Source organism: Zalophus californianus, chromosome 4 (assembly GCF_009762305.2).
Source record: "Zalophus californianus isolate mZalCal1 chromosome 4, mZalCal1.pri.v2, whole genome shotgun sequence".
Lineage (NCBI taxonomy): Eukaryota > Metazoa > Chordata > Mammalia > Carnivora > Otariidae > Zalophus > Zalophus californianus.
In genome coordinates, this window is record NC_045598.1 from 126,551,848 (window position 1) to 126,574,882 (window position 23,035).

Below are 23,035 nucleotides of genomic sequence, written 5' to 3' on the forward strand. Positions count from 1 at the left end.
ATCATATTTTACTCATCTTTGTGTCCCCAGTGTCTAGGACAGTCTGGTATCCAATAAATAGTAAATGCCCAATAAATATTTGATAATGAATAAATGTGATGGTCATTATTTCTGACTTCTCTAAATTGGCAACTCCTTGAAGGCAGGATCCAATCTTAATCATTTTATTCCTAAGATCTAATACAATTACTGGTATATATTGTTTCCAATTACTGTTTGCTGTCTTTAAATGAATTTTACATATTCCATTCTCATTACCAAAGTTTAATGTTTTATGTTGGCCACTAATAGAATATTTAAAGCCAGAAGAAGCCTTATCATCTAATGCAACCCCTTCATTTTCTACAGATGAAGATACTGGGCCAAGAGAGGTCAGGTGATTGCCCCATAGCAACTAGGAAATGCTGGGTCTAGAACTAAGTTCTCAGATTTTTTAGGTTAACTACACTTTACTTAGATTGAATTTTTGAAACAACTTTTACCACTTTCATTTTTTAAGCAACTCCTGCAAGGGGACCTCATCATCTAATATTTATTTCAACAAGCATTTTTTGGGGAACACCTACTCTGTAAAGAGACAGTTGAGGCTCCTGTTCTTACATTTGCAATATTGTGGAGAATCTGATGACCTACTGTTGATAAAAAATGTTATTTGGCAAAAAAACCACAAAATTTTTTTTCCTTTTGGGTAGGAATTTTTCTAAGTTGGAAATTTTACCTCATTTCGTTTCACTCTCAATTTGAAGTTGAACAATTTGTAAGGTTTTATTAGAGATCATGAAGTATAAATTCTAATTTATTTTATTTCTAGGTATTCTCATCTTTTCTGTGCGTTTCACCATCTGTAGTCTTTACCAGCAACTGTCGTTTAATCATTTAGTAATAGAGAAGAATCATTAATTAGGAGAAAATGTCAAGTCTAAAAATGAAAGAGGCAGCCCTTATCTATCTTGACAGAAGTGGAGGCCTCCAAAAGTTTATAGATGATTGCAAATACTACAATGGTATGTTCAGCAAAGGTGACATTGTATCTTAGAAACTTTAAAATAAATTCCTGCATGTAACTATCCTCATTTTTATATTTGTGCATTTTTACAGATTCAAAACAAAGTTATGCTGTCTATCGATTCAACATTTTAATAAATCCCTCTGATATTGTTGAATTGGATGCTGAACTTGGAAATCACATTTTACATGAGCCTTTAAAAGCTGCTCAAGTTTTTCAATCAGTAAGTTAAAGAAAGAAAGAATTTTATGTCATGTGGAATTTTTGGTAACTTTGTTTGTTTGAAACCACAGGTCTGTTTTACTGCTGTTAAGACTCTCTCATTAATTGGACAATTACAGACTGAAACTCAGGTAAGTTTTAGTTAAATTTAACAAAGAAAACTGAGGTAAAAATTTTGAAGATTACTTGTAAATAAATATTTCTATATTCATATTTCTGTTTATTAAAAAATATACTACATTTTTTCAGAGTTCAATAGAATATCTTAAATACACATCTTTACTTCCTGTATTATCACTTATAACATTGAATATTTTTGTAATAGAACATTCCAAACATACCCCAAAATAAAGAGAATAATACGGTGAACCTCTATATATCTATCATTCAGATTTAATAGTTTACAATATTTTGCCATACCTGCATCATCCATTTTTTACCAAAATATTTTAAGGCAAATCCCAGACATCCTAATGTCACCGCTCCATCCTTTAGTATCAACCTCTAAAAGTTGTGGACATTTTTCTTATATAACCACAATGCCATTATGCCCCCTTACAAAATAACAATTTTTTGGTATCTAATATCCAGTCCATATTTAAATGTACCCATTTGGGCTCTCAAGAGTGTCTCACAATTGATTTGTTCAAATCAGGATCAAAACAAAGCCTATACATTATAATTGGTTATTGTATCTCATTAAACCTCTTTTAATCTAGAGCAGTTACCTCCCTCTTCCTTTTTATACCACTGAGTTTTGGAGAAACTAGTTAATGTTCCTGCTAATGTTTCATAATTTGGATTTGTCTGATTATGTTCTTATGGTATTTAACTTATTCTTCCATACACCGTATTTCTGGGAAATAGAAATTGGCTCTAAAAACTTGCTTAAATTCAGATTCAACTCATTTTGACAAGGATACATCATACTTACTGTCATGTATTTCATATTGCACTACATTTGGGGAAATACACTATCTGTTTTCCACTTTTAGTAATCCCACAATTGATCAGTGGGTTCTGGTAATGTCAATCTGATCTCTTCAATATACATTTTCCCATCAACCTTCACCTAATAGGTTTTTGCAGCCACTGATGACCATTACTAGAACCCATTATTTCATTAGAAGTTGTAAAATTGTGATTTTTCTAATTTCAGCAACCTTTCTGAATTTATTATCTGAAATTATTCTATAACAGAAATTTTCTCTCATCAACTATTTGGTTACCCTGAAATATAATTTGTACCTAAAAGGCAGAATGAATGGTTGATTTTTTTCCATTTATAAATCTTCAGAGAATAATGAGTTGAAATCTAGGAGCCTCAATGATGATCAGTAATTTTTTTGGTTTTGTTTTTCCTTTTTTTTTATTATGAGGAACTCATGAATTTAAAGATATATCCGATATATTTCAATGAATCTTTGTCCTTCTTTTTGATGTATATTATTGATTCATTGGGAGTTCCTTAAAGTTTGGTTCATTGGGAGTACCTTAAAGTTTGCGTTTATGTCCTTTTGACACATACCATGTTTTAGTTTTTGGTAGCTCCCTTGGTTTTTGGCACAAAGAGGTGCACCAGGTCCATCTGGTATATTTTCTGCCTCAGACCTGCAGTCAGCCATTTCCCTTAAGCAGCCTTGGTTCCTTTTGGTGAGAAATTATATTTAAGAGATCATAATCTGGGCACTGGAAGGGTTCATTGCTATTGGATTCTCATTGTTTTGTAGGTCTTGTCAGTGAGTATAGTCAAGAAATTGTGGTGTTTTTTTTTTTTTAAAGATTTTATTTATTGAGAGAGAGAGAGCACATGAGAGGGGGTAGGGCCAGAGGGAGAAACAGGCTCCCCGCCGAGCAGGGAGCCCGATGCGGGACTCGATCACGGGACTCCAGGATCACGACCCGAGCCGAAGACAGTCGCCTAACCAACTGAGCCACCCAGGCACCCCACAAGAAATTGTGGTTTTAAAGAAAAATTATGAGTTCATAATAATATTTTCAATTAAAATGTAAGATTTAAGGGGTTTGCATCTTTAATTTTATATTTAAATCTTATTTCTTATGCTTAAATTTGATTCCTAATAACACTAACAAGTTATTTATTTAATTTACTGTACAATGTAATATACTTACTATCGTGTAATGCAAGTCCAATTGGATCTACAATTTTTATTAATGCCATTTTTACCTTCTTATTAGATTAATATAGTGCTGAAGTTAACACATTTACCTCCTCTACGAAGTTATAGTCTTGATCTTTGTGAGTTTCCACTTGATTATGCATCTCAAAGATTTTATATGATGCAAGGAATTGTGATTGCAATGACAACTGTAACCAAGTATACACAAGGTGCAAGATTTCTTTGTTCAGATGAAGCATGCCCTCTTTCAAAAGGTAGATATAAAAATGTAAAATCAAAACATCAAGCAATTTATTGTTTAATCCTAAATCATGTTTATCATTAGTTATGAAACATTCCTAGACTAGAAAGAATGGAATAAAACTTGGTGTTTCATGTTTACAAGTTTACTTTGCATAATCCGGAGGTGCATTCTTTTCTTTCCCTTCTCTCTCCCACAGTGTTAACAGGTGCTCTTGGATTGCTGAAGCACATGTTCTCATACATTGTTTCATGACTGTTCATGCGGTTTCCTCTCCCTGTAATGTCCTGTCTCAAACCTTTGGCTTAACTTCAATTCAGTCCTTCTCAGGACATCTTTTCCATTCATCCCCACTTCTCATTGGCTTGGATGTCATTCCTCTCTTCTCTCTGAACTCTCTAAATGAACACCACATATTGAAATTACCTGTTTCTTATTGCTGCCTTTTGAAACTGTGTTTAAGTATCCATATCACCAGTGTCTTAGCATAGTGCCTGGCAAGAAATAGCCATGCAATAAATGTTTTTTTTTATTATGTTATGTTAATCACCATACATTACATCATTAGTTTTTGATGTAGTGTTCCATGATTCATTGTTTGTGTATAACACCTAGTGCTCCATGCAGAACGTGCCCTCTATAATACCCATCACCAGGCTAACCCATCCCCCCCCACCTCTAGAATCCTCAGTTTGTTTTTCAGAGTCCATAGTCTCTCATGGTTCATCTCCCCCTCCGATTTCCCCCCTTCATTTTTCCCCTCCCTCTATCTTCTTTTTCATGCAATAAATGTTAATTGAACTGCTCTGAACCCACATGCACAATTGAATTAATTATACTTTGAATTAGAATAATTTTAAAGGAATGAAAATGGATAGCTAAATCCAAAAGCAAATTTAGCTTACCTTTGTTTTCTTTCAGGATTTCAGTATATAAGAGTGCATGTGCCTGGTGCTACAGAATCTGCAACAGTAAGAAATGACTTTTTGTGTAATCTATGTTCATCTTCACTTCAAGAAGACAGAAAATTTAGAGTACTTGGTGGTAAAGATGCATTTATATTTTGTAATTACAAATTTTAAAATAGTATTTGATATCTTAATGTGGAAAGTAAATTGAATGTATATTCAAATAACTAATTCTTTTTTGCTATTGGCCTTAAGATAAACAGATAGTTGAAATAATCACAGCAAAGGCACTTCATGCTTTTCAAGGATATTCTAACAACCAGCCATGTAGGTTTCAATCTCTTACAATTTTTCTAAGAGGTAAGTAAGTTTTGTGTGAACTAAAAACAAATTGCTGTAAAATATATAAAATATGTAATTGACTTGTTTATAGCTGTATATTATAAATGGTACTTCTATAGCTTAAGAATCATAGGTGTTCTTTTGAGTGTTTTAAAGAGTCATATTTAGCTAAGGTATCAGTTATTCATTGAGTCATACATCATTCACTTAAAAAGATATTAGTACCTGCTATGTCCCAAGCACCATGCTAAGTTTCAGGGACACAATTATTTATGGTAATGATCTCCCATCATTTTATGTTGTATCTTATGTAAACATTGGGGTTATTTAATTTATTTTTTAAAGACTTATTTATTTATTTGAGAGAGAGAATTTGCAAGCAGGGGGGAGGGCAGAGGGGAAGCAGACTCCCTACTGAGCAAGGAGACTGATATGGGGCTCAGTCTCCCTGACCGGGAGGGAGATCATGACTTGAGCGGAAACCTAGAGTTGGTCACTTAACAAACTGAGCCACTCAGGAGCCCCTGGGATTACTTTATAATGTAAACTTCATGAAGGTAAGGACTAGTTTTTTTTACTGCATATAGTAAAACCTCAATAAATATTTGTTTACAAAAATGAATGAGCTGTGATGTATGATTAACTCTTGAGAACTGCATGAATAAAGACCTGTGAGTAGACAGAGCCTGCCATAGAGGAAATCATTATTGGTATTAATCACCCAGGGAAGGGTGAGTCTTCATTGAAAAGCCAGAACTGTGAAAATGAGGATGAGGCTCAGCCTCTTTTCTTGGGCTGAAATTGGAGAAATTAAACTGTTTGGAAAGAGAGAACTTGAATATCAAACATGTATCGGAAACTCAAGAGTTAGGGAAGTAGAAATTCAAACAAGAACTCTTCCCACTGTGGCCTGACAAGGATGAGGCAAGCATATAAGCACAGATGATAATAGGTCATTTTTAAATAGCAGTTACTCTGTGCCAGGCACTCTTACATATATTAACTCATTTAGTCACAACCCCATCAAGTAAGTTCTGTTATTATCTCAATTTTACAATTTGGAAACTGAGGCACAGAGAAGTAACTTGTCCAAAGTTACATAGCTAGTATGTGGCACAGCCATGATTCAAATTCAGGCATTCCAGCCTTAAAGTCTACTTAGTTCTATTATATACTACATAAAAACCATACAACATAGAAAAATATAAGTGGCTATCCAACTTATATTTTGGTAGAAAATCCTTTCTTCGAATAAACTCTTCCATAGAATGTAAATGAATTTTTAAAGATTAAATTAATAAAAAACAGGCCTTTTGGGATTGACGTTAGAAGAGATCACCAGACTTCCCAGCCTCCTTACCTTTTTCTCGACCTTTCCTTGACCTCAAGATACATCTCCCAAACTCTATGATTCCATGGAACAGTTGAAAAACTATTTGCCCTAATTATCCCCTCATAATTCATTCTGTATCCTTCAGTTAGTTGTTTTTTGTTGTTATTGTTTGTTTGATTGGTTGGTTGGTTTGTAGTTTTTATTTTCTCAATTCTCGAGCCTGATTCTTCCCTTCCAGTCTACAGGGTACACCAATATGCTCTGTGGAGCAATAAATAAATAAATAAATAAGTAAATAAATAAAATTAAAATAAAAAAAAAAAGAAAGGAGGGACACCTGGGTGGCTCAGTCAGTTAAGTGTCTGCCTTCGGCTCAGGTCATGATCCCAGGGTCTGGGATTGAGTTCTGCATCGGGCTCCTTGTTCAGTGGGGAGCCTGCTTCTCCTTCTGTCTGCTGTTGCTCCTGCTTGTGCACTCTTTGTCTCTCTCTCTGACAAATAAATAAATAAAATCTTAAAAAAAAAAAAAGAAATGAGAGAGAGAAGAAAAAAAAAATGATGGAGAAGATCACCTTTTGATCTTCTTCATGGAGAGATGCTAATCCTGTTCCTCCTTTTAAGCCTTTCTCTCATAACTTTACAACCAACCAACTTCTAACTGTGTAATGGAGGATCAAGATTTTTAGTGTATGTTGGGCGCCTGGGTGGCTCAGATTGGTTAAGCGTCTGCCTTCGGCTCAGGTCATGATCCCAGGGTCCTGGGATCGAGTCCTGCATCAGGCTCCCTGCTCCTTGGGAGCCTGCTTCTCCCTCTGCTTCTCTCTCTCTCTGTCTCTCTCTCTCTGTCTCTCATGAATAAATAAATAAAATCTCATGAATAAATAAATAAAATCTTTAGAAAAAAAAGATTTTTAGTGTATGTTTTTAAAATAAATTTTGAGGGGTGCCTGGGTGGTTTAGTTGGTTAAGCATCGGACTCTTGATTTCAGCTCAGGTCTTGATCTTGGGGTCATGAGCTCAAGCCCTGAGTTTAATCAATTTGGCTCATGGCCAAATTGATTAAAACAATCAGTAAATCAACCAATTCTGAATTTGTGCAAAAGCTTTGTCCAATCTGTAGATGTGAGAAGGGAAACCTAGCATAGTGCAAGAAATAGCCAGATTTAGATGTGAACTTCAGTTCTGGTATGTACTATTTAGCCTCGTACAATTTACTTAACTTCTCAGTTTCTTCATGTACAAAGCAGGAATAATAATATCTAACAGTTTTCAGTTAGATAATATATGTAAAAATACCTTGCCTATATTGTAGGTAGTGAATAATACCTTTTAAAATTATTTTCTTCTCAAATTATTATTTATAAGGTCATTTTTATTAACATTTTTTATGATTAATGCAAAGATGTTTCATCTTAAATAGAATGATCCTGTTTTTCCTTTAATTGTATTAGAGGAGACTATCTTGTTGCTGTGTCTCATGCTTCTTGAAATTAATTCATCGTTGCCTATAAATATCAAAATTTATCAGCAATAAAATTGCCTCGATTTACATTATTGGTGTTACTCTATATAGATATTATACTAAACAAAAGTAAATGCTTTACAACTAACTCAATTACTAACTTGTTACTTGTTCTAGATTTTTGAACCATATGATCATGTACAAGTTTCATTTAGTGAATACATATTTTCTTTCGTGTTTAATAATCTTAGATGAATCAGTGAGTAAAATGAATATAGGAAATGAGTATAAAATTATTGGAATTCCAGCCTGTGTAAAAACTTCACAAACGGCTGTCTGTATAGAGGCAAACAGTATCATTTCTTGCAATCCAAAAGGTAAGGAAATTGTTAGTATCATATATTAACAAATACTTAAATTTAAGTCCATGTTTTCAGGAAATAAGTATTTGCTCAGGAAATAAGTATTGCTGGGCACTCTTCTAAGCACTAGGTATATAGTTATAGTCAGGTTCCTACTCTTAAATCATATGGTAGACAGTCAGTAAACCTGTAAACTAATCAACAAGATGATTTCAGATAATAAATGTTATGAAAGAAATAAAATGTGATAATGTAGAACCTTGCCCACAGGAAGGACTCCTTTTTTTGCCTAAACTTTATTTCGATTTTTTCATAATTAGCAATGAGAAAATTGTGTCCAGATGCCAAGAGTTAAAGATTCATCAAAAGGTTTTTCTACCCAACCTTTTATTTTCTAACTAAAGCAATATTAAGTAACTTGTGGTCTGAGAAAAAGACCCCAATACAATAGCATCCTTTTCCTCATCTGAGTTCTGAGCCAATCAAGAAATAAGACAAAAGAGAAAGGCGATGGGGACTAAAATACACTTTTGTTACTGGTAATTTCCTTTAACAACTCAAACATAAATAAGCATTAAGTAAGAGTAGAGAGCAGACCTACTCTTAACTTGGCACACAAATAATTAAAGTAGGAAAGGTTAGTTAAATCTTGAATAGAGTTAGATTTTTTTTGGAATCACTAGATAACCATCTGCAAAAATAGAGGCCCAAGTTGAATTTAAATGCAAGTAGATTCTAGATACCTCTGCTTGTCTTGAAGAGAAAAGCTTCTTAAAAGAGCAAGAATATTGAAGAAAGAAAGCACTAATGGACAATAGATATTTTAATGTTATTTTAAATATTTTCTGCTGTGAAGTGTTTCCAGATTTATTGATTTGGTAGCAGAATATGACTTATATGTAGGTGAAAAAGTGTGCTTTCTCATGCTACACTATCGAATTAGGCAGATTTAACCACCCAAATGTGGCAGGAGTTACACTAAGGTAGGTCTCCCTTGGTCCATGGGCATGGATGAATAGAAGAAATCATTGCTCTCTGATGGCAGCCCAAAAGGAAGAAGAAAGGGACTAGTTTATGCATGCACAGCTATTCCTCCCAGTGATCAGTTGGATTAAATCAACTCATTCCTTTGAGGAGCTGGATAGAGTAAGGGAGTGGAGAAAGATCTAGATTGTTACAGTATAATAGAGTACAGTGCTTTCAAAGTAGTAGAGAGTAATCTTCCCTTTTAACAGCATCATTCAAAGATTTCCCATTCTGCTGTTTAGCCCTCACTAAAGGTGGTATTATTTTAAACATAGATATAGAAGCAAACACTGCAATACAGGAGCCCCCTGATCTGGCTTTGTTCATATAGGTCTTAAAAGGAAAAGAATGAGGGATTTGCTTGCCCCCCGCACAGCCAGTCTATGTGGACACATGGGGTGACTGCTTCCTTTTATTATATTCCCTGGGATAAAATTGAGAGACCAGAGTGACCTCTAATCATAATTTAATATAATATATATAATAATTTAATATTATTATAAGAAATTGAATGTGGCATTACTAGAAGAACTACAATTTGATAGTATTTTAGTTAAATGGAATTAGAGATCTATAATGTCATTTTCTTGTTTTAAAACCCTTTTTAATATATGTGTTAATATTTACTTTCAGTTCCCTCAGGAATTAGCGACAATTTCAAGCATCTTCTCTCTTTGACTTCCAGCTCATGCTGGAAATTTACGGCAATACTTGCCAATATCTTTGCATCACAAATTGTTCCTCCTGGGACTTACAATTTGCTCAAGCTCTGTTTGCTGATGAGTCTAGTACAGACAACTGACCATAACAAGGAACTGAAAAATTGCCTGGATATTTTAATTATAACAAGTGATACTCTACTTGTAGACAGGTAAAATATGTGATATGAATGTTTTCAAATTATAAATTGGTCACAGATTTGCATAAATCCTTTCCATGAGCATTATTACAAGACAAATATTTAGAATTCATCTGGGCAGTATTAATATTTAAATAAACTTTTATTAATGAAGTTCAGAACTTTAAAAACAGGAATTGATAAATTGGATATTTGCTTTCAATATTTTGAGAATCTAACCACTCAGAATTTCAACCAATTTCCCCACTCAGACCTTTACAAATAAATGTATCCTTCACAGGCTTCTTTTTCCCTCATTCCCTAGTTCATTTTCTGCTTTTGTACTTTTGCTTTCATTTTAAAATAATCTTCCCCCCCAACAGCCAACAAGCCATTGTCTTATTTTTCTCCAAGATTCCATTCAATAATACTGATGCAGTGTATCCAAATAAGTCTGTGAAAAGTGCCAAAATTACTGTTTGGGGACTATCACCCTAACTTTGGAATAAACTTCTACTCAGCATTTTGGGGCTTCCCACTAGCAAGTACCATTTCTAAAATTACTTAAATGTTCAAAAGCCAGGGATAAACTTCTTATATTAATACCTTAGATGAATTTGTAAAGCAAAAGCAAATTTATAGAATGAATTTAAAATTTTAAAAATGCAAATTTAACTTAATTGGACAGATGATGTTTTGCTAAAATTAAATTAAAATTAAATTGCAATGTAAATGTGGTACTAACTGCTACAGATTGCACCAATTTAATCTTCTACTGATGAGCATGGGAGTGTTTGTTTCCTCACAGCCTCACCAACACTGGGTATTATCAAACTTAAATTTAGCCATCTGATGGGTGGAAAATGGTATTTTATTTTAATTTACATTTCTTTAACGAGGCGTAAGTTTTAGCATCATTTAGAGTTTGTTAAACACTTTTATTACTTTTTTATGAACCTCCTTGACTACTGTCTACTTTTCTATTAAGTTGTTTTTTTCTAAATGATTTGTGATATCTCTTGTAAATGAAGGCCTTTGTCTCTTTTCCCGTTTGTCATTAACCTCTGGCTTTTCTTGTGGTATTTGGGGTGGTGTGAGAGATTTGGGGGGGTTGTTTTGTTTTTTAGTTAAAATTTGTATATAGCAAAATAATCAGATCTTAAGTGTATACTCTAATAAGTTTTGACAAGTGCATACATTGTGATAGCCACCACCACAATAAAATACAGAACATTTCCATCACCTCAGAAAGTTCCTTCACTTAGTTCCTATCTCCATAGGTGATTTCTTCACCGTAGGTCAATTTTCCTGTTCTTAAACTTCATAAAAATAGAATCATATAATGCAAACAATGCATATTCTTTTGGGCCTAGTCTCTTTTACTCTACACATTTTTGAGATTGATCCAGTTGTGCATGTCAGTAGTTCGTTGTTTTTATTGATGAGTAGTATTCCATTATATGAATGTGCCAAAATTTGTTTATCCATTCTCCTAGTGATAGACATTGGGTTTTGCATGTTTTGACTATTATAAATGAAGTTGCTGTAAACATTCCTATACAGGTCTTTTTGTGGATGTGTGTTTTCATTATCTTGGATAAATAACTAGGAGTAGAATTGCTATGTCATTAGGTAGATACATATTTAACTTTATAAGAAACTGCCAAACAGTTTTCCAGAGTGGTTATACCATTTTACATTCCTACCAACAGTGTAAGGTTCCAGTTGTTTCTATCATCACCAACACCTGGTGTTGTCAGTGTTTCTCAATTTTGCCATTCAGGTGCATGTGAAATGGTATCACATTATGGTTGTAATTTTCATTTCCCTGATGACTACCAATCTGAGCTCTTTTATATGTGGTTATTGGCTGCTCAAATATCTTCTTTTATGAAGTGTCTGTTCAAGTCCTTTGCCCACTTTTAAGAGGGGCTGTTCTAGATATACATCCTTTGTCACATATATGTACCATGAAATTTTTCTTTCAGTCTAAAGCTAGTATTTTATTGCTTAAAAATGTCTGATGAGCAGACCTTTTCGTTTTGATGAAATTCAATTTATTGGGTTTTTTTTAAGTTTAGTGTTTTCCGTTTAAGAAATCTTTGCCTACACCAAAGGTCATGAAGGTATTCTTTTATATTTTCTCCTAGAAGCATTATAGTTCTAGCTTTTATATTAGGTCTGTTATCCATCATAAGTTAATTTTTGTATATGGTGTGAGGTAGGAGTCAAGGTTAATGTTTTTTCCTACGCATTTATACAGTTTTTCCATACCATTTGTTGAAAAGACTTTCCTTTCATCATTGAATTGTTTTGACACCATTGTTGAAAATCAGTTGAACTGGGTATAAACTAGATATAAAATTGAACTAGACATAAATCTATTTGAATTCTTTCTGTTATTTTGACCTATTTGTCCATAATTATGCAATACCATACATTTTTTATTATTGTAGCTCTATGTTGTTTTGAATCAAGTGGTGCAACTTTATTCTTCATTTTAAAGATTCTTTTTCACTATTTTAGGTCCTTTGCATTTTCTTATAACATTTAGAATCCATATGTTAATACCAATCTCTCACCCACCCGCCAGAAAAGGCCATTAAAGATTTTTGTTGGAACTGCATTTAACTTATAAATCAATTTTAGGGAGAATTTCTATCTTAACAATGTTGAGCCTTTTGATCCATGAATATGGTGTGTATCTCCATTTATTTAAGTCTTCCTTAATTTCCCTCAGCAATGTTTTGCAAAGCTCATGCATATGTTTTGCTAGAGTGATTTCTAAATATTTGAAAATATTGATATTATTAAAAATAGTATTTTATTAATTTCATTTTTCAAATGTTTGCTATGAATATGTAGAAATATAATTGATTTTTGCATTTTGACCTTAATTATGTGACTTTTTATCACTATTTTTTTAAAAGATTTTATTTACTTATTTGGGGCGCCTGGGTGGCTCAGTCGTTAAGCGTCTGCCTCCGGCTCAGGTCATGATCCCCGGGGTCCTGGGATCGAGCTCCACATCCGGCTCCCTGCTCCGCGGGAAGCCCGCTTCTCCCTCTCCCACTCCCCTTGCTTGAGTTCCCTCTCTCGCTGTGTATTTCTCCGTCAAATAAGTAAATAAAATCTTTAAAAAAAAAGATTTTATTTACTTATTTGACAGAGAGAGAGAGCACAAGCAGGGGGAGCGACAGAGGGAGAGCGAGAAGCAGGCTGCCCGCTGAACAGGGAGCCTGATGCAGGGCTCAGTCCCAGGACCCTGGGATCATGACCTGAGCCAAAGGCAGACGTTAAACCGACCGAGCCACCCAGGTACCCCCTTGTATCACTATTTTTAAAAATTTCTCATTGGATTCCAATGTGTAGACAGACAAGTTTGAGGCCCATTGTTCTATATAATAGGTTCTCAGCCATACTGCATATTAGAATTACCTGGGAGAATTTTTTTTCCTTTTTAAGTAGGCGCCATGCCTGGAGCCCATCATGGGGCTTGAAACCACGACCCTGAGATCAAGACCTGAGCCAAGGTCAAGAATTGGATGCTTAACCGACTGAGCCACCCAGGCGCCCTACTTGGGAGAGTTTTTAAAAAAAATATTTATGATTTTGGCTCACCCCTAGAATGGTTTGGGGTGGGGGCTTGACATTGGAATTTAAAAAAATCTCCCCAGGTGATTTTAATGTGAGGTGGGGTTGAAAACCACTGCTTTATAGGCTTGCAAAAGTTTCTTTCTAAATCTCATTCCCCCATTTTATATATCTTCAAACTAACATCCAAATTCCTTGGAATGACATGTACACTAGAAATTTTATAGCATCTACCTATGCATATTTAAAGAATACTGCTTCATCCTCTTTTGCACTGGATATCTATGTCAGCTCATCATAGTTGATTGCACCAGCAAGCTGTGATTTCTGTGGGAAGGCTTTGAAAGCTAAGACAATCATAATCCTTTCTTAGAATTTAAATTTGAGAAATGAAGGGGCTGAGGCAATTGGCAAAGAGATCAGAAAACAGAAAGATGTATCATGATATATAGGCAGCAGGGATAGTCATTATGGGCTACTGGCAAGCCTAAATGTGAAAATTCTGAATAAACAAAAGAAAGCAATCCATAAAGAGCAAGGCCCAGTTCAAATGTCATCTCTCTGTAGCTTTCTCTGACTTCCTTCCAGGAACAAATAATACTCTCCAATGGATGTTCTCCTAAAAACACATTGTGTTTTAGTTTTTTGTTTATGTCTCTCTTTCTAGGCTGTGAGCTTTCTAAGTTAAGGACCGTGTCTTTTATATGTTTTTATCCCTAGAAAAGGTGCTCATTAGGGGTATCTGGCTGGCTCAGTCAGTAGAGCATGCAACTCTTGATCTCGGGGTTGTGAGTCTGAGCCCCATGTTGGGTGTAGCAATTACTTAAAAATAAAATCTTAGAAAAAATTTTCATTAAACACTGACTCAAATTAAATTTGTGTAGCTGTTATACATTATCACTTTTGAAAATCAAACATTGAATAATTGTAACGAGTAATTTATTTTTTCCTAGGCTTTTGAATTTTAGTATAAACCTTGTGCCCCGTGGTATACGTCATCCGGTCTCTACTGAAATTTTTCCTACCCTATCCAGAAATAAGTATGGAACTGGTGCAGTTAGCATTCAAGCTGGCAGTGCTTTGCTAGCTAAAGGTGGTATCTGCTTTATGGGAGACTTGGCTTCACACAAAAAAGATAAACTAGAACAGCTTCAATCAGGTAAACAATATTTTTTCTAATTAATTGTTACCTGTTTAACTTACAGTCTCATCAGTGTCAGGGAGTTAACAGTTAAGATTGTATTGTGCACATTTTAGGAACTGAGAAATTATATTAAATGACACTTCTCATTTTACCTTTATTAATAAAAAGAGAGGAATTTAATATACAAATGCACTGTTTTAGCTTTTGCTCTCAGTTGTGCTAACATATGAGTTTTTTTTGGCCCAGATTTCTTTTCTTGTCTTAGTGTTTTAGCTAGGACTTCCACTCTGATGCTGAAAAACAGTGGTAAAAAGAGATATCCTTGTCTTGTTCCTCATCTTTGCAAGAAAGTTTTGAGTTTGTCACCATTAAATATGATGTTAGCTGTAGGTTTTTTTGTAGATGTTTTTTTCCAAGTTGAAGGAGTTCTGCTCTATGGTGAAATACACATAACATAAAATTTACGATTTTAAACATTTTTAAGTGTACAATTCAGTGGCATTAAGCACATTCACAATGTTATGTAATCATTACCACTCTCCATTTCCAGAACTTTTCATAATTCCTAACAGAAACTCTGTATCCAGGGATGCCTGGGTGGCTCTGTCAGTTAAATGTCTGCCTTTGGCTCAGGTCATAATCCCAAGGTCCTGGGATCAAGTCCGGCATCAGGCTCTTTGCTCAGTGGGAAGCCTGCTTCTCCCTCTGCCTGCCACTCCCCCTGCTTGTGCTCTGTCTCTCTGTCTCTCTCTCTGACAAATAAATAAATAAATAAAATCTTTAAGAAAAAAAGAAACTCTGTACCCATTATACAATAACTCCCTATTCCTCCCTACCTCCAGCCCCTGGTAACCTCTATTCTACTTTCTGTCTTTATGAATTTGTCTATTCAAGAATCTCTTATTGTTAAATAAGATTCCATTTTATATATATACCACTTTTTAAAAAAATTCATTCATTTGTTGAGGGACACTTAGGTTGTTTCCATCTTTTGGCTATTGTGAATAATGTTGCTCTGAACATTGGAGTCCAGGTATCTGTTTGAGTCCCTACTTTCAACTCTTGGGTATATACCTAGAAGTGGAATTGCTGGATTATAAGGTAATTCTATGTTTAACTTAATGAGGAACCACCAAACCATTTTCCACAGTGGCTATGCAATTTTACATTCTGATCAGTAAAAGATGAAGATTCTAATTTCTCCACATCAGTCCTATTACATTTCATAGGTAATAAAATATTTTTTAAAGATTTTATTTATTTATTTGAGAGAGAGAGAATGAGCAGTGAGGAGGGACAGAGGGAGAGAGAGAGAGAGAGAGAGAGAGAGAAGCAGATTCCCCACAGAGCAGGGAGCCTGATGTGGGGCTCGGTTCCCAGGACCTGGAGATTGTGACCTGAGCCGAAGGCAGACGCTTAACTGAATGAGGCACCCCGGCGCCCCAGTAATAAAATATTTTTAAAGGAAAAAGCTCTCTATATTAGTACATTTAACAGCAGCTTTTCCCTTGTGTTTGATTATTTTTTAGTTTACACTGGGCCCACATAATAAGTAGCTGACCCTGGCTACTAGAATGGCAAAAATTTAAAAAATTGACAACAAATGTTACCAAGGATGTGGAAAAACTGGAATTCCTATGTATTTTTGATGAGAGTATAACATAGTACAACCATTTTGAAAACTGCTCTGGCCGTTTCTATAGAGTTAAAAATATATATTTATCTTATGACCCAAGAGAAGGATAAATATAGACAAAAGACTCTTATCATGAATGAAGAGAAGACTAATTTGAGAAATATTTGAAAGATAGAATCCTAGGAATTGGATTGAATCTATGGATTGAATGGTTATAAGGGGTGAAGGATGGATAGAAAGGAGACTTTGTTGCTTCTACATTTTTTATTTGGGTTTTAAGTAGTTGAATAGTGATAGCCCTAATTGTGAGTAATGCACACAGAGTCATTTGAGGAGAAGAAATGATGAATTTGGTTTTCAACATGTTGATTTGAGATATAATTTCCCCTAGTCATTGTAGTTTATATTTTCTCTCAGTCTTACTCTCTTTCACTCTTACATACATGTCCTGCTTTCTTTTCCACATAAAAGAACATTGCTTAATTTCAGCCCCCCTTGTAAGCATGACCTACATGACCAGTCTCTTAACCCTCTGCCTATTCCACCCAGACACTGACCATAATTCCAGCTATATGCTTTAGACTGTTGTTCTCATCAAGTCATGGGACACATAAACGTCCGGCTATTTTTCTTGTTCTTTTTATGGCAAATTTTCTAATTTAGCCACATCTTAAAAAACAACCAAATTTACTTGTGTCTTTACTGTTCAACATTTAGAGAGTAAAATACTATATAATAATATCTGTTATTAATTTGTAGATATATAGACCAAAATATAAATGCATAATGTCTTTTGACTTAGTTGTGGAAAGCAGAAGCATCACAGTATACATCCCAGGAAAGAAGTTTGGGGATGATGTTAATCAACAAATGACTTTTCCAGTTCAGTGCAGTTTTTGGTCTTTTGTTGATATGGATTCATCTTCAAGGAAGAATATGCAGAAAACCAATACTCTAATTGGTCAGATGGTAAGGTATATGTATATTTTATTTTAGAATGTTGTTCAGGGAATTTAATCACAGATTTTAATCTCAATGTTTTTGTTGTACTTAATGTTTTGTTATTAACCCATTTCTATCTTTAATCGGGTACTAGAACTAAATAATGATGCAATTGTTTGAAAATTTTCATTTTTTTAGTCATGCAAAGCAGGTGTTTGTTTACTAGAAATTATTATGTGAATAGGCAGTAGAGTAGGCTTTAATGAATAATGTGTAAGAAAATAATAAAGAGCATTAAAAAAATTGGTCATATTAAGTTCCCATGATACTCAGGAATCACTTTAAATAATAATTAGTAGTAACAAATAATAGAACAAAAATAGTTATATAATTTAATATAGTAAAATATTATAATAATATAAATATGTTAATAATTTAAATAATTATAAACAATACTTAATTTATAATTATTTCTAAAGTGTGGAAATGCCAGAATTTAATGTTTGTCTTTTACATTTTCATTTGATGTAGGATTGCAGTTTGATTCCAGCTAATCTCCTAGAGGCATTTGGATTATTGATTAGCTGCAATGAATCATCTCCTTGCTACCCACTTCTTTCTACTGTGCAACATACTTTAAAGAAAGCCATTGATCCTGAAGGGCAGCTTTATGTAGCTTCTAAGAAGTTCACAACTGAAGATTTTGAAAAGGTACAGGCAGGAAAAATGAGTACCAAGCATACTTGTGCTAATGTTTCTCAAATGAAATAGAACTCACTTGAGCTCTCAGTTTTCTTTATTTAGATTTCTTCTATTCCAAGTCACTTTCAGCCTTTAAATATTTTAAGGACATTGTGTAGAAAATATTTAGGATTATAATTAAATAAAAAACTGCATAAGGACATAAATATTAAAATGTTGAGTTAATTCTTTGTACCTCTATCCAAATAGCTTTTAAAAATCTCAGTAAAAAGAAAACCAATAGAATATTTCTATGGAAAATTATGATGAGAGGCTGTATAGGTATACAGTTATTTACATTTTACAGACCATTCAAAGGGATTTTCTTTATATAAATGCCTTCAGAGTTCTGACTTTAGAGAATACCTATCATGACTCACTAACCCATTTCAGTGTCCTGCCATGAAAACATGGGCAGCATGTTCAGAGAACCTGAGAGTAGGTGATATAAATTAGTAATGATTTTTGTAACTATTAAAGGTACACAAGTATTTACAAGTGACACCCTTTCAATATTGACTATTGAGAAGTCTATCCACAGTAGAGTTAAAATACCTACATAGGATAGATAAAGGGCAGGAATACTGGGAGTGGGAATCTATGAGTCATTACAAATTTTTTTTCATGCCTGCTTTCCTTGTAGGTAGATTGCATGGGTAAAAGGAAGAGTGAGGTGGACTTAAAACGGAATTATGAGCATTGTTTATTCACATAGCTTAGAACAGAAAAAGAATATTTATGATAAATCAGGTATTTTTGTTTTATTTATTTATTTTTTATTATTTATATTTGGGGGAGGGGCAGAGGGAGAGAATATTTTTTTAAAGATTTTTTTTTTAAGATTTTATTTATTTATTTGACAGAAAGAAAGAGGGAACACAAGCAGGGGGCAGAGGCAGGCAGAGGGAGAAGCAGGCTCCCTGCTGAGCAGAGAGCCCAATGTGGGGCTCGATCCCAGGACCCTGAGATCATGACCTGAGCCAAAGCAGGTACTTAACCAACTGAGTCACCCCGGTGCCCCAAGAGAGAGAGTCCTAAGCAGGCTCCATGATCAACACAGAGCCCAACATGGAGCTTAATCTCACAACCTTGAGATCATGACCTGAGCGAAAATCAAGAGTCAGACACTTAACCGACTGAGCCACCCAGGCACTCCTGTTTGTTTTAATATATAAGAAAAAAAGTAGTTAATCTCTAGGAATTAGGGTACTAAATATATAGACACACTAATGACCCAGAGACATTTTTGCCCAGTTTTTCTCTGAAAAACAAACAAATAAAACCCCTTGGGATTTATTATTTACTGAATCCTTTATATATATATGAGCCTACTTCTGCTCTTTTATGTTCTCACAGAAAAATAAATCTTCTTTAAATAGTTTATCATTTAATTGAGATAAAAATAAGATACAAGAAACCATTAAGGGACAGGTTAAGTGTTAACCTGCACGTGCTAACTCTAAGTATTTTAGGAATTCAGGAAGGAAGATGTCAAGTAGAATGCAAGAGTTGGGAAGACTTCAAGGAGGTGAGATTTTGGGGCACCTGGGTGGCTCAGTTGGTTAAGCGTCTGCTTTCGGCTTAGGGTATGATCTCAGGGTCCTGGGATTGAGCCTCACATCGGGGTCCCTGCTCGGCAGGAAGCCTGCTTCTCCCTCTCCCACTCCCCTGCTTGTGTTCCCTCTCTCGCTGTGTCTCTCTCTGCCAAATAAATAACATCTTAAAAAAAAAAAAAGGAGGTGAGACTTTAGTTGAGCCTCAAGAAAAGGTAAGATTTAGATGACAGGAAGGATGGACATCCTAAACAGGAATGAAAGTAGGAGCAAAGACAGAAGTAGAAATGAATATGCATGGAAAACTATGAGAAGACATAGCTGACTGGAGCAAAAATTAGAATCATTGGGATTAGGATTTGGCAAATTTACAATAAACCTTGAAGCTCAGGCAAAAAAAATTATGGTTGATTCCTCAGACTGTAGAGAACAGTTGGACTTTATTAGACTTGTGAAACAGCGAAAATTATTTCTCCAGAAGATAAATCTGTCCATTACACAAAACAGGTTGGATGTAGTGTGTCAGAGCCTGGGCTCTCCAGGAGACTGATCAAGATGAGTTTGGTGTGCCATTGTCTATTCAGGAGTGCTCTTCTAGCTCTTCTATTAATACCTGTGGAAGGGAGAAGGAAACAGGATTGGGCAGAGAAAGGAGTCAAGCTGTGATGCAGGCCCAAAGATAGCCCTACAATGAGCTCTGGAGTTAAAGAGACCCACCAGAATTGTTTTGCTTTGGACAGAAATAGACTTTTTTGGTAACACTTGCCCCACTTCTATCTCAGTCACTTGATATGGGCTGTCTTGAGGCATTCCCTAAAGAGGTTGATACCTGGAGGCCAATGCTGACAGCACTCCCAGGAGCTAGGAGCAAATCCTTTCCTGAAGGGGGAGATAGCTGGCACATTACTGTGACTCCATAGGATAAAACCTAGAGAGGGCTACTGAGATTATTAATAATGTTATTATCCAGTTCTTAAGGTCTAGAGGGAACTGTGGAGTGTAAGGAGAATAAAGAAGACAGGACATACCTAATACAGGACATATCCAGATCCTTTAAAATTTGTATTTAGAGGCGCCTGGGTGGCTCAGTCTGTTAAGTGTCTGCCTTGGGCTCAGGTCATGATCCCAGCGTCCTGGGATCAAGCCCCACATTGGGCTCCTTGCTCAGTGGGGAGCCTGCTTCTCCCCTGCCTGCTTCTTCCCTGCCTGCTTCTCCCCTGCCTGCCGTCCCCCTTGCCTGTGCTTGCTCTCTGTCACTCTGTCTCTCTCATTCTCTCTGTGTCAAATAATAAATAAATAAATAAATAAATAAATAAATAAATAAATAAATCTTTAAAAAAATACAAAATAAAAAGTAGTATTTAAAATATAGTATTATAGTTAATAGCAACCTTATTATGATTAAATCTGCCTTTCAATTCTGAGTTGAAAAAGCAGAAAACAAACAGGGTGGTGAAAAGTCTGGAAATGATGTCACAGATTAAGGATTTAAGGGACTGGGAATCCTCAGAAAGAAAAAAAGCACAAAGCTCAGAGAAGACAGTGCTAATCATTATGTTGAAGGCTTGTTCTTTCCTGGAAGTCTTAATTTCCAAAGCCCACCTTCATAGTGGTTAACACAGTGCCTCCTACATTGTTAGTGTTCAGCTGTGTTCTTTAAAAGGAAGGAAAGGAAGTAACGAAGGCAGGTAGCTCTAGGGCCCATGAGAGAAAGTTTTAAGGAAATAAATATTCAAAGAATTAAAGCTATTCAAAGGGAAATGAGCTGCTGGGGGAAGCCTCTCTCCCACTGAAAGGATCTAAGGGAGCCTTTACTCCTCTAGAAGCAAAGCCTTGATCCTCATTCAAATACATTGCACAGAACATTTATGCACTAAGAGGGAGGAAGAGATTACTCTGGCTAAACTTTAACAATATTTACAGGTGTTAAGATGATGATTTAAAGCGCTCAATGACTTTGAGATGGCCCCAGATATTTAATCAACTTTGATGTAAATAAATTATGCAAACTTTGGATTTTTGTAATATAGATTTTATAATAAAGTTTGAATTTCTTTTTTTTTAAGTTTGAATTTCTTAAATTTTTCACACTTTTAATTTAGCTGCTGGCTTTTGCAAAGAGTTTGAATGTAGAATTCAGTTTGGAGGCAGAAAGAATGATTCATGGCTATTATCTAGCAAGTCGAAGAATCAGAACAGATTCTGTAAGTGGATCAAAACTGTCAGCATCTGCATTAAAATACTTGTAGGTATTCAATCTAAAATTTTAAAGCCAGTATTGACTTTTAAATGATGTGTTTAATTAATTTATTTATATTTCACTTGTTTCTTTCTTTGATTGCTAGTTGGTTGGTTTATAATTAACCTTACTCCAAAAGATTTTAAGGTGATACAACAATTCCTTTTGTTATATTGTTACATCAATTGAATCTCCAATATTTGTTTTCATGAAATTATTTTTGTATTGGAACCTCTGTATAAAATGTGTCTAAGTAAAGTGCATTGATTTCAAATGCAAATGATTGTTTTTTAAAATATGGCTTTTTTATATTCCAGGTATTTTTTTAGTTGAACCTAGAAAAAATTCTTTTTAAGTGCATTGTTCCCTGTACTTTTAAATACTTCAATAGACTCATCTATTATTGTTCCTTGGAAAAGTTATTTTTTAATTTTTAGGGGCGCCTGGGTGGCTCAGTTGTTAAGTGTCTGCCTTCAGCTCAGGTCATGGTCCCAGGGTCCTGGGAATGAGCCCCGCATCGGGCTTCCTGCTCCGTGGGAAGACTGCTTCTCCCTCTCCCACTCCCCCTGCTTGTGTTCCCTCTTTCGCTGTGTCTCTCTCTGTCAAATAAATAAATAAAATCTTAAAAAAATAAAAAAATATATAAAAACTAATTTTTATTATAAAAGTAAAGGATGGACACAGTAAAAGTCCAAAATAATGAGTAAGGTGTCCAGCTAACTCTACCCATTGCTGTCCCACTCTCTAGAGAGATAATCACTGTTAACAGTTTTTGTGTATTTTTCCAAAACTTATCCATTCAAATACTAGCATGTACAAACATATGTAATTTAAATATATGATGTATATTAAATCCATACTTTATTTGAATATGCTATATATTTTTAGATGGATATGTTACTTAAACATATTATATGTATAGACGGTCCCCGACTTAGGATGGTTTGACTTACGATTTTTCAACTTCATAATAGTGTGAAAATGTACATTTTCAGTAGAAATCATACTTTGAATTTTGAATTTCTTTTTCCCGGCTGGCAATATGCAGTAGGATACTCTCTCCTACTGGGCAGCAACAATGGACTGCAGCTCCCAGTCAGCTATGAGATTAAAAGGGTAGACAACTGGTACACAGACACCATTCTATATCCATGCAGCCATTCTGTGCTTCACTTTCAGAGCAGTATTCAATAAATTATGTGAGATAGTCAACACATCATTATAAAAATGGCTTTGTTTAGATGATTTTGCCCAACTGTAGGCTAATGTGTTTTCAGCACTTTTAAGGTAGGCTAGGGTAAGCTA

At 34.8% G+C, this 23,035-nt stretch overlaps 1 protein-coding gene across 1 annotated transcript in view; it reads left to right on the forward strand.

The window, feature by feature from the left end:
* Positions 1 to 905: 905 nt before the first annotated feature.
* Positions 906 to 23,035, forward strand: part of MCMDC2 (minichromosome maintenance domain containing 2) — a 34,073-nt gene continuing 11,943 nt past the window's right edge. Inside the window, exons 1-12 of the mRNA XM_027583180.1 lie at positions 906 to 1,004; positions 1,099 to 1,229; positions 1,300 to 1,359; positions 3,428 to 3,623; positions 4,532 to 4,654; positions 4,774 to 4,878; positions 7,907 to 8,032; positions 9,677 to 9,914; positions 14,429 to 14,634; positions 17,058 to 17,224; positions 17,729 to 17,908; positions 21,594 to 21,736. Coding sequence (XP_027438981.1) covers positions 911 to 1,004; positions 1,099 to 1,229; positions 1,300 to 1,359; positions 3,428 to 3,623; positions 4,532 to 4,654; positions 4,774 to 4,878; positions 7,907 to 8,032; positions 9,677 to 9,914; positions 14,429 to 14,634; positions 17,058 to 17,224; positions 17,729 to 17,908; positions 21,594 to 21,736 — 1,769 coding nt within the window. The 5' untranslated portion in view covers positions 906 to 910. The remainder of the gene's footprint in view (positions 1,005 to 1,098; positions 1,230 to 1,299; positions 1,360 to 3,427; positions 3,624 to 4,531; positions 4,655 to 4,773; positions 4,879 to 7,906; positions 8,033 to 9,676; positions 9,915 to 14,428; positions 14,635 to 17,057; positions 17,225 to 17,728; positions 17,909 to 21,593; positions 21,737 to 23,035) is intronic.